General features: G+C 38.5%; 1 protein-coding gene across 1 annotated transcript; it reads right to left on the bottom strand.

Annotated features, from left to right (window-relative positions):
* Positions 1-5,367: 5,367 nt before the first annotated feature.
* LOC109150301 lies at positions 5,368-5,736 on the bottom strand. Its single transcript, XM_019298193.1, has one exon. It carries the CDS (start codon positions 5,734-5,736, stop codon positions 5,368-5,370), a length of 369 nt encoding a protein of 122 aa, XP_019153738.1.
* Positions 5,737-11,879: the final 6,143 nt, after the last annotated feature.

Below are 11,879 nucleotides of genomic sequence, written 5' to 3'. Positions count from 1 at the left end.
GTTTATTCTTTCTGTTTTTGCTGCTCAAACCTGAGGGTTGTGACATTTGGTATCAGAGCTCCTTTGCTGGGCTACAATGGTGAACAACGAAGAAAGGTTTAGAGCTTTGCAAGAGAAGCAAGCTGAGTTTGAGGCAAGGTTGGAGGCAAGTAACCTTGAGCAGAATACAAGGATTACTGCTGGACAACAGAGAATGGAGGACTCTATCTTGGAGCTAAGGGCTCACATGGTGGAATGGAAAGATGAGATTATGGAGTTGCTAAGGTTGAACAGACCTCCTCCACATTCCATGGACCAACCTTCAGTCCATGGACAACCCCCACCTACCCAGCAGAGCCCAGGGGAAGGCAGTGTAGATCCAGGAAGAAGACCAGGAAAAGAGCCTGTTGAGGAAGAAGAAATGGAGGTGGAAGAAGTCTCTGATGGTGATGATGGCTTACCAGAACCCCCTTATGGCTTCCATGGATTTCCTGGAAATGCAGCTAGACCTGGATTGGCTAGGAGAGTGCACTTTGTGGCAAGAACTGGCCAAAACAACCCAGGGGGTGAGCAATGAATGAGGTACAAACATGAATTTCCCTCTTTTGATTATGAAAATCCAAGACTGTGGGTTGTTAGGTGTGAGAGGTTTTTCATGTTAGCCAGAATCCCTAGGGATGAAACCATGCATGTTTTGTTTGTAAACTTAACTGGTAGGGTGGCTATGTGGTATGAGGCATACTTAAATGGGTTAAGGGAAGGCTTTCAATGGCCTAATTTTGCTAATGCAGTTGTTAAGAGGTTCTGTGGAAGTAACATTGATGTAATGGAGGAATTTTCTAATTTTAAGCAATGGGGTAATGTTGTGGATTTTTCTGATAAGTTTGAGGAATACAAAGGCTTGCTGTTACAGATTTATCCCTACTTGACTAAACAATATTTCTTGGATAGCTATGTGGTGAGGTTGAAGCAACAACTTAGATGTTTTGTGAGGACATCTAAGCCTAATAGTTTGGAGGATGCCATTTGGTTGGCTAGGCAATTTGAGAAGGGTTTGAAGGTGAATGATCCACAGAAAACCAGTCCGCAATCCACCCAAAAACCATCATATACTACCCAAAGAACACAACTACCCATAACAGATCCCTCAACCCTAGACAAAATGAACCAACAAAAACCCAAACCAGCCAGAATATCACCAGATCTATAGCCTCAAATAACTTCACTCCAATGCTAGATCACCTGAAATCAATAAATTCAGAGATCAACTTAAGGAGCAGAATAGGTGTTTAAGATGTTTTGAACCTTGGAATCCTGGACATAGATGCAAAAGCCCCACTTTTAATATCATTGAATGAGCTGATTTCCAAGAGAGTGCAGAGGAAATGAGTGGGGAACAAGATGGGAATGTGGAACCCTTAATGGAACCAGAAACAGAAGAGGTAGAGGTTACTATGAATGCAGTGATTGGAGGGGAAGGCCTAAACACAATTAAGCTGCTAGGTATCATCAACAAGCAGCAAGTGACCATACTGGTGGATAGTGGGAGTACACATAGCTTTGTGGACCCCAGGGTGCTTGATCAATTGAGGATTGTTCCTGATAAGGCTGAAACACTACAGGTTACAATGGCAAATGGGGAACAGATGATCTGTGATCTAATATGTAAGAGGTTGAAGTGGCGGGTACAGAAAGAAGAATTTGAGAAGGATCTGAGAGTCCTCAAATTAGGTGGATGTGATATAGTCATTGGAATGGACTGGATTGACTTTTTTGCCCCAATACAGTTGCATACTAAACCTCCTGGCATTCTTTCCACAAGGAAGGGAGAAAAGTGTTGTTAAAGGGCCTAACTAAGGACATTATTTTACAGCAAGCTACCAAGAAAGAGGTCAGAAGATGGGTGAAAGAAGGAATACAAGGGTATATGCTACAAGGGATGCTCCAAGAGATCAGAACCAAAGAACCAGCAGAATCTCATCCCCCAGAATTAAATGAGATTCTGCAAGAATATCAGCAGTTGTTTGAAGAACCAAAAACTCTACCTCCTAAAAGGCCATTTGATCATATGATTCCCTTACTACCAGGATCCAAACCAGTCAATTTAAAACCCTATAGGTATTCTTTCCTACAAAAGAACACCATTGAGAAAATGGTAAGTGAAATGCTAACAGCTGGAATTATTGCACCCAGCACATCTCCTTTTGCCTCTCCTGTTTTATTGGTACCTAAGAAAGACAATTCATGGAGGTTTTGTGTGGACTACAGAACCTTGAATGGCATAACTATAAAGAACAAATTTCCTATTCCACTCATAGAAGATCTGTTCTCAGAATTGGCCAAGGCTAAGGTGTTTTCTAAATTGGATTTAAGAGCTGGTTATCATCAAGTCAGGATGAAACAAGGGGAGGAATACAAGACAGCATTTAGAACCCATCAAGGACTGTATGAGTTTAAAGTCATGCCATTTGGGTTGACAAATGCCCCAACTACTTTTCAGGCTCTTATGAATCATGTGTTTCAACCCTTAATCAGAAAAACAGTCCTTCTCTTTTTTGATGACATCCTTGTTTATAGTCCTTCATTGGAGAGCCATTGGGAGCATCTGAGGGAAGTTCTAAAGATAATGAAGAGCAATCAGTTGTTAGCCAAGTTGAGCAAGTGTTCATTTGCCAAAAATGAAGTGGAATATTTGGGGCATATAATCTCTGGCAAAGGCTTACAGACTGATCCAGAGAAGTTAATTGCAGTGAGGGCTTGGCCAAAACCAGTGAACATCAGGGAGTTAAGAGGCTTCCTTGGTCTAACAGGGTACTACAGGAGGTTCATCAAGTCATATGACATCATAAGTAGACCCTTAACTGACATGTTAAAGAAGGATGCATTTCAATGGAGCTCAGTGTCTGAAACTGCTTTTGATCAGCTTAAACAGGCTTTATGTTCAGCACCAGTCTTGTCACTTCCAGATTTTAGTAAGCAGTTTGTGGTAGAAGCTGATGCTTGCCACAAAGGAATGGGGGCAGTCTTGATGCAAGAAGGGAAGCCAGTAGCTTACTTTAGTAAGGGGTTTGGTCCTAAACACTTGGGGCTTTCTATCTATGAAAAAGAGTATCTCTCCATCATTAATGCTATAGATAAATGGAGGCCTTATCTCTGTGGAGGGCATTTCATCATCAAAACTGATCATTAGAGTCTTCAATTTCTGTTAGAGCAAAAGATTACTACTGCAATGCAGCAAAAGGGCCTTACCAAATTGCTTGGGCTCAGTTATGAAATTCAGTATAAGAAGGGAAGAGATAACTGTGTGGCTGATGCCTTATCTAGGAAAAGAGATGTGGCACAAGCTGAGGCCATGGCCATTACCACTGTCAGACCATTATGGATTGAGGAAGTGCTCAAAAGTTATGAAGGAGATGAATTGGCTACCAAGGTGTTAACTGAGCAATTAATAGTACCAGAAGCAGGATCAAAATTCTCTGTGACTGAAGGGTTGATCAAGTACAAAGAGAGGCTTTATCTTGGGGTTTCAGGAGATTTGAGAAGCAGATTGTTAGCTCAGATGCACAACTCTCCCATTGGGGGTCATTCAGGCCAGCAAGTAACATACCACAGGTTGAAACAACTGTTCTATTGGAGAGGGATGAAGAATGAAGTTATCACAGCTGTAAAGACATGTGAGGTGTGTCAACAGTGCAAAGAGGAAAATGTAGCCTATCCTGGACTTTTACAACCCCTCAAAATTCCAGAACAGGCTTGGCAGGGTATATCAATGGACTTTGTTGAGGGTCTTCCTATGTCAAATGGAAAGGAGGTAATAATGGTGGTAGTGGACAGATTTACCAAGTATGGACACTTCATAGCTCTCTCACATCCTTACACAGCTGAAAAGGTGGCTGAAATTTTCATGGAAAACATCTATAAACTGCATGGTATTCCCCAAGATATTGTGAGTGATAGAGACAAAGTCTTCCTAAGCAAGTTTTGGCAATCCTTATTCAAACATCTGCAAGTGAAACTGAGTATGTCAACAGCCTATCACCCTCAATCTGATGGTCAAACAGAAAGAGTTAATAGATGTCTGGAAACCTATCTCAGATGTATGGTTTTTCATAAGCCAAAAGCTTGGAGTAAATGGCTTCACCTAGCAGAGCATTGGTACAACACTAACTACCATACCTCCTTACAATGTTCTCCTTTCCAGGCTTTATATGGATATCTAACCCCAGCTATAACTTTTGATGTGGTAACTGAAGAAGAAGGTCATGAGTGGTTTAAGGAGAGGGCCACTATGGTGGCCATCCTTAAGGAAAACTTACAGCAAGCTCAGGCAAGAATGAAGCAGCAAGCTGACAGAAATAGAAGTGAAAGGAGTTTTGATGTTGGGGATTGGGTGTACCTGAAGCTACAACCTTACAAACAAGTGTCAGTGGCCATTAGGTCCAATGTCAAACTGACTGCCAGGTTCTATGGACCCTATATGGTCACAGCCAAAGTGGGGAAAGTAGCCTATAAGTTGCAATTACCCCCTGGAACTGCAATCCACCCAGTGTTTCATGTGTCTCAATTGAAGAAAAAAGTAGGAGAAGGATTGAGTCCACAAACTACCCTACCTCTTACAGATCAAGATGGGATGGTCCTGACACAGCCCTTGGCAGCTCTGGGAAAGAGATTAATCAAGAAGAATAATAAGGCAGAAGTGGAAATTTTAGTGCAATGGGCCAATTTACCTAAGGAAGCAGCTACTTGGGAGAACTACCATCACATCACCAAGCAGTTTCCAAATTTTGATTCTTGGGGACAAGGATCTACTGAAGGAGGGGGCAATGTCATGACCTTGAGAGCTAGAAGAAGAAATTTGAAGGGGAGGAGTCTCGGATCAGAAGAGGAAGCTGAAAAATGCTAAGTATGGGAAGTCAGGGGACCAAAACGATGTCGTATGACGAAGGCAGTTATGCGGAGGTTATTACTAATCCAAACGGTGTCGTATGAAGCGGTTAGCAGGAGGTGGTTAGCCGGTTAGTCCAAACGACGACGTATGAAGATGAGAAGTTGAAGGAAGGTCTCAGACGACGCCGTTTCACTACATCTGAGCTGGCTTGCCTCCGGCGAGAAAATAGGAGTTTGTTAGGATATTTTCGAAGGAATTCCAGCTTTAAATTATTGTTTTAGAGAGATGTTTTTTATGTTGTTTTTGGTCTGAAATCACAGAACCCTAATACCTCTCTATCTAAAGCTTTTTCTCATCCTCTTCATCTATTTCCTTCTGTTTATTCTTTCTGTTTTTTGCTGCTCAAACCTGAGGGTTGTGACACCAAGGAGTGTTGCTGGACAGGGGTCCCCTCTCTGAACATAAAAACTGGCTCTGTCCAGTGTCCACCAACCACCTGCTCATACAACGCCGGCATCGGCGGTGAATTGAATAAGTATTCTTATGTTGCAGAAGATACTCTCTCCCGGCGCTGGCGCGGTGTTGGAGTCTATGCTGGCATTCCATAGCGCTAGCCTCTGGTGATGTTCATGGTGCTCAGAAGCACTGAACCCCAGCTGAGTTGCGGCGTCGGCTATGACGAAAAGGTGTTGTGCTTCTCCATGGCTAGCCCGCGGAGGGTGGTGGTGGAGCAGGATAGTAGGATCTTGGAACGACGGTAAAGACAGCCTTAAATCTGGGCTATGGAAGTTCATGGCATTAGCAAAAGAATTAGGATCTGGTGAAGCTCCCATGGGGAAGAAGCTCTTTATTAATGTATCAGAATCCATCGAAGGAGGCGGGCGATGGTCGTCGGACGGTAAAAAGCAAATAAAAATAAAATATATAAATTTTTTATCGATAACCTGTAAATTAGATCTAATTGTACAATTTTAAAGAGTTCAAGTATTTAATTGAACCTTTTTAAGGTTTCAAAACTTTTTTTGAATGCTACTGGCTCTATATATTACAATGTAGTATCTATTCATATACTTTCTCAACCTACTGAAACACAAAGAACCAATAACGCATCCACTGAGGCTCGAACTTACAACCTTCCAAATGGAAGTCCAGCCCGGGTACCATTAGACCACATAGTCCTGGTAATGTTTGAGAACTTAATTATTTTTTCATCAAAAGTTAAAAGGGTCTATTTTGACCCTTTTCACTTAATTAAGTGACTGAACGGCTGCCATGGCCTACGAGTGTTGGTAGAAATTTCATCTCACTTGGAAATTACAGAAGTGAAGTCAAGACACGTTATTTTGACGTAAAGGTTCTCGCGTTCACCCGCCGTCTTTCTTCGTTGTCCGATCTTCATTGTCGCCTACAGAAGAAATTTCTCTAGCACTCACTCCTGTAATTCTGATATCAAATTGCCAGATTCAAAGCATTATTGGTATAATGAATCTATGAGCCTTCAAGAGTGTGAACGAGTTTGTTTGAGGAATTGCTCTTGTATGGCATATTCCACTCTTAATATAAGCAATGGAGAAAGTGGGTGTTTGATTTGGTATGATGATTTAGATGATATGAGAACAATACCGGATGGGCAAGACATATACATAAGACTGGCTGCTACCGAAATACCATTACCAGGTATAATAAATGTGTTTATACTCCCTTTGAAAGCCTCATAATAAAGTGTAAATAAGAAAGTTGTTTTGGAACTACAGGGTTACTACCAGAACTACATCATTCAAGCTCACTGGGGAGGAAAACAAAAATCATTGTGCCTTGTTTGTCGATGCTGGTTGTAATAGTTCTTGCTGGGATGTCTCTTTACTTGTATTTTTGCAAATCAAAAAGGAAAGAGCAAATGTTGAAGCAAGAATTAGAGCTACCAGTTTTCGATTGGTCAACAATATCAAGAGCTACAAATAACTTCTCAGAAATGAATAAGTTAGGCCAAGGTGGATTTGGAACTGGTAAAATTATATGCAGCTTTAATTTCTTAGATGGGCGTGTACATAATCTTATTTTATTTATTTTAATTACCTAGGGTGCTTTGGATAGGGGAGAAGAAATAGCTGTGAAGAGGCTATCAAAGAATTCCACGCAAGGTCTTGAGGAATTCATGAATGAAGTCATTTGTATTGCCAAATTACAACATCGAAATCTTGTCAAGCTTTTGGGGTACTGCTGCATTAGCGGGAAAGAAAAGATGTTGATCTATGAATACATGCCTAACAAAAGTTTGGACTTCTTCATATTTGGTATGTTTACCTTGTCATCTATATCCAAATCATAAGAAATTATTGAAACAACACTAACTTAAATAACCTTTGGCAGATCAAACAAGAAAAATGTTACTTGACGGGCTAAAACGCTTTAATATAATCAATGGAATTGCTCAAGGGTTATTGTATCTCCATCAAGATTCTCGACTAAGAATTATCCATAGAGACCTCAAGAGTAGCAATGTTTTGCTTGATATTGACTTAAACCCAAAAATATCCGACTTTGGTCTGGCTAGAAGTTTAGCCGGAAACGCAACTGGAGATAATACAAAACGAGTTGCTGGAACGCAGTAAGAATATATCACAATTTACTCTTAAACACTTTTGCAAGCCATCTTTTGCGTATGTTTGTTCTTAATTATATTTTTAAATGCATCTACTCATTGAGTGTTTACCATACAATGTAGTGGGTATATATCTCCAGAATATGCAACACATGGGATCTTCTCAGTTAAATCAGATGTGTTTAGCTTTGGTGTTTTAGTACTAGAGATTGTTAGCGGCAAGAGAAATAACGAATTTTCAAATGAAGATCAATACGAGACACTTCTTGGACATGTAAGATTTTTAGATGATTCCATTATATTAATTTACTCATTCATGTTAGCGGAATATTCATCATTTCTCTCTACAATATTGTTAAATATATATTATACAGGCATGGAAACTTTATAAAGAAGGAGAATCACTCAAACTCATTGATGAGCATATATTTGATTCATATGATGTAGCTCAAGTTTTAAGGTCAATCCATGTTGGTCTTTTATGTATGCAACAATCTTCAGAAGATAGACTAAACATGTCTTCTGTTGTTTAAATGCTGGTTAATGACGCTGTGTTGCCTCAACCTAAAGAGCCTGGCTTCTTCGTTGGCAGAAGGCCGGGCTGTTTTTAACTCAGAGAGTTCTTCAGCCAAACATGCAACAAGTTCCCTTAATGAAGTCACAATGTCATCACTGAATCCTCGTTGATTAATGCATAACTCAGATTATTCCTTAAATTGTCTCAGAATTTAAATTTCATCTTAAGATCTTCAACTACACATTTATTCCTTAAGCTTCCATTCTTTCTTGTCTAGAATATTTCATTTTTATTTGTATGTATGATTTAAATATTATATAGGCATGGAAGCTTTACAAAGAAGGAAAATCAATTGTGTTGGTTGATGAGCATATAGCTAGTTCATATGATGTAGTTCAAGTTCTAAGGTCAATCCATGTCGGCCTTCTATGCATGTGTGCAATAATCTTCACAGATGGTATATCAGACATGTCTTCTGTAGTTCAAACGTTGGTTAATGATTTTGCATTGCCTCAAGCTAAGGAGCCTGGATTATTTTTTGGCAAGGGATATCCTTCGGGCACACATAGACGGAGCCAAAGGGGGGGCAGGGGGGTCAGCTGCCCCCCTCACCCACCCCCACCCTTACCCCTACTTCTACCCCATATATAATTTTTGTATGTATATATGTGTATATAGTACATTTTTGAGTATTAGTATATAAAAACTGTTAATTGTTCATAAGAAATGAGTTAAATTAGTTGGTAGAGGGCATGCATTTGGTTATAATAAAGGTTAGGCGTTTGAATCATATAGTTTTTTGGCTCCTTCCCTATGACTCTAACACAATCATGTTTTAATAGTTTTTTTAATATTTGATACACACATACATACATACATATATATATATATATATATATATATATATATATATATATATATATATATATATATATATATATATATATATATATATATATATATATATATATATATATATATATATATATTCAAATTATTTTATCAAATTAATTATGTTTCATATTTTGTTATGAATATTTTTATAAAGTTTCGAATTGTTTTATTTTTTGCCCATATCCAATAATATTTACACCTATATTTCTTAGGTAATTTATTTATTTATTTTTAAATATCTCTTTTATTTTAATGTTTCGCCTTTACTGAAAAAATTTGTGAATCGGTCTCTATTTCGCCCCCCCTCAACAAAATTCCTGGCTCCGTCCCTGGGGACACACATTCAAAAAGTTCTCAAAATGAAGTTATTATTATGGTGTTGAGTCCTCGTTGAATGTATAATTTATATTTAATTTAAATTCAGTAGGGAAACGAAAACTTAGATAGTACGTAAAAGATATCCTATGTTTTTTAAATGTTACTGTCTTGGTAAAGATATCCTATAATCAATTTAAATTCAGTTGGAGAACTCACAACCTTCCAAATGAAAGTTCAACTCGGGTACCATTAGACCACATAGTCTTGGTAAAGATATCTTATGTTAGATTGATGCTTATGAATTTGAAGTACAGACATCAATAAGAAATGCGAACAATTATTTTTGTATACGTGCATCATGTCATTTAATAACTGGATTTTAATATAACACATAATAATTGTTAGGATCGAAACGAGTTCACAACACTAAATTTACAACAGCAACTTGAACTGAAAATATTGAGAATAAATTCTAGTGTAAGATTTAAAATAAATCATACAGAACAAGGCAAATTGAAGAAGATTTTTTTCTGTATTGGTAAAATGATAATACAATAGGAATTATAAATATAACTCTCTATTACTCTCTACAGAATTTGCTATGCTACTGAAAATTTTCGGATGGAATGAGATGATATGATGAAGGAAGGATATTGCCTTATTTATAACAACCTATGTATCTAGATATTTTTAAGCTATAACCCATGTGCCTAGAGATTCCAAGCATTTAATGATATTCTTTCCCTGCAAGTTTTCTCCAAAACTTGTGTCCAAATCTAACCTCATGTTTTTTTCTTTAGTCAAACCTCCTCCCAAAGTTTTCTTATGGAACCTCCTCCCAAATTTCTTTAAGAAATCTCTTCCCAAATTCCATCTCCTCCCAAGTTTCCTTAGGCGACCTCCTCTCAATCTTATTCCAGGCAAAATCTCTACCCATTCCACATTTGACTTTAATAGTTACAAGTTTATCACATTGTAGTCATTTGCTGACTTGGTTCCCCAAATGAAATTTATCCTGTACACACCGTTGACTGCGAATTTCCTTGGTCACTCCAAAAAAATTATAATGGGTTTAATAGGTCAATTTGTTAAGATGCAAAGCAGTCAAGACAGATTACTAGGGAAAGATCCCTCCCTGCATTTACACGAGGTCTTGATTGTCTGATATTCATTTTAGGCTATTGTAAAAATTCCTCTACCATTCTGTATCTGATCTGCAGTAACCATGGAAGTGCTTTTACCAGCTTTGATTATACTTTCGATATCAAATATTTGCTTGGGAAAGGATATCAATTTAATTTCAAGAACGCAATTTCTGAAAGATGGGGATACCATCATCTCAAAAGGTGGAACCTTTGTGATGGGATTTTTTAGCCCCAACAATTCCTCAAACCGATATGTAGGAATCTGGTACAACCAAATTCCTGATCAAACAGTGGTATGGGTTGCAAACAGAGACACTCCGCTTGTCAACACATCTTCTTCAACAGTCTTGAAGATCACCCAGCTGGGAGGCCAACTTGCACTTCTCGGAGACAAGGGTCAGCCTGTTTGGTCTGCGAACGCATCAAGATCGGTTCAAAATCCGGTTGCAGAGTTGCTGGATACTGGGAACCTTGTGGTGAGAGATGCAGATGACGAAAACCTGCAGAATTTTCTCTGGCAAAGTTTTGATTATCCAACTGATCATTGGTTACCTGGAATGAAGCTTGGGTGGAAGTTGCAGACTGGTCGTGAGATTTTTTTAACAGCTTGGAAGGGTGAAAATTACCCAGCTAGAGGCCAGTATACACTGCACCTGGATCCTGCTGGATATCCACAAGTTAGTCTGAAGAATAGAACAACTGAGATTTTTAACTCAGGTCCATGGAATGGTTTGCGCTTTAGTGTAGGACCAGTAGAACAGAACATGACCTACTTTGGCACACATGGAGTGGTTATAAGTAAAAAGGAGGTTTATTTTTGGAGTAATCCGAGTAATGATTTGGGTTTATTTAGATTTGTTGTTACAAGCAATGGTTTTCTACAATCATGGGTATGGGAAGATCAGATCAACAAATGGATGAGTTATCGTACCCATCCTGCAGATACTTGTGGAAGATATGGTTTTTGTGGTGGAAATGGTGTCTGTGACATACAGCAATTTCATGGTTGTGTATGTTTAGACAAATTTTTGCCTACTAAAAATGCCACAGCCACAGGAAGCTTGTTACGAGGATGCCATAGGAGAAAACCCCTGAATTGCCACAAGAATGGATCTTCATCAGATGGATTCCTCAGATATTCTAATATCAAATTGCCAGATACAAAGCAGTCTTGGTATAATGAATCTATGAGCCTTCAAGAGTGTGAACAAGTTTGCTTAAGGAATTGCTCTTGTATGGCTTATTCCACTCTCAATATAAGCAATGGAGGAAGTGGGTGTTTGATTTGGTATGGAGATTTGGTTGATATGAGAACAGTACAGAATGGGCAAGATATGTTCATCAGATTGGCTACTTCTGAAATGCCAGGTATAGTTAATGTCTTTATTACTCCCTCTTGTCTCATTTTACATGTCTTACTTTCCTTTTTAATTTGTCCCAAAATAATATCAACTTTTTAAAATTGAACATAACTATCTCTCTACCTTTCCCAATTTACCCTTGACTTTTCAAATTTCTAAAAATAAGTACAATTGT

The sequence above is a fragment of the Ipomoea nil genome, unplaced genomic scaffold (assembly GCF_001879475.1).
Source record: "Ipomoea nil cultivar Tokyo-kokei standard unplaced genomic scaffold, Asagao_1.1 scaffold2269, whole genome shotgun sequence".
Lineage (NCBI taxonomy): Eukaryota > Viridiplantae > Streptophyta > Magnoliopsida > Solanales > Convolvulaceae > Ipomoea > Ipomoea nil.
The sequence above is the reverse complement of the archived record's forward strand: the minus strand, read 5'-3'. Positions and strand labels throughout refer to the sequence as shown.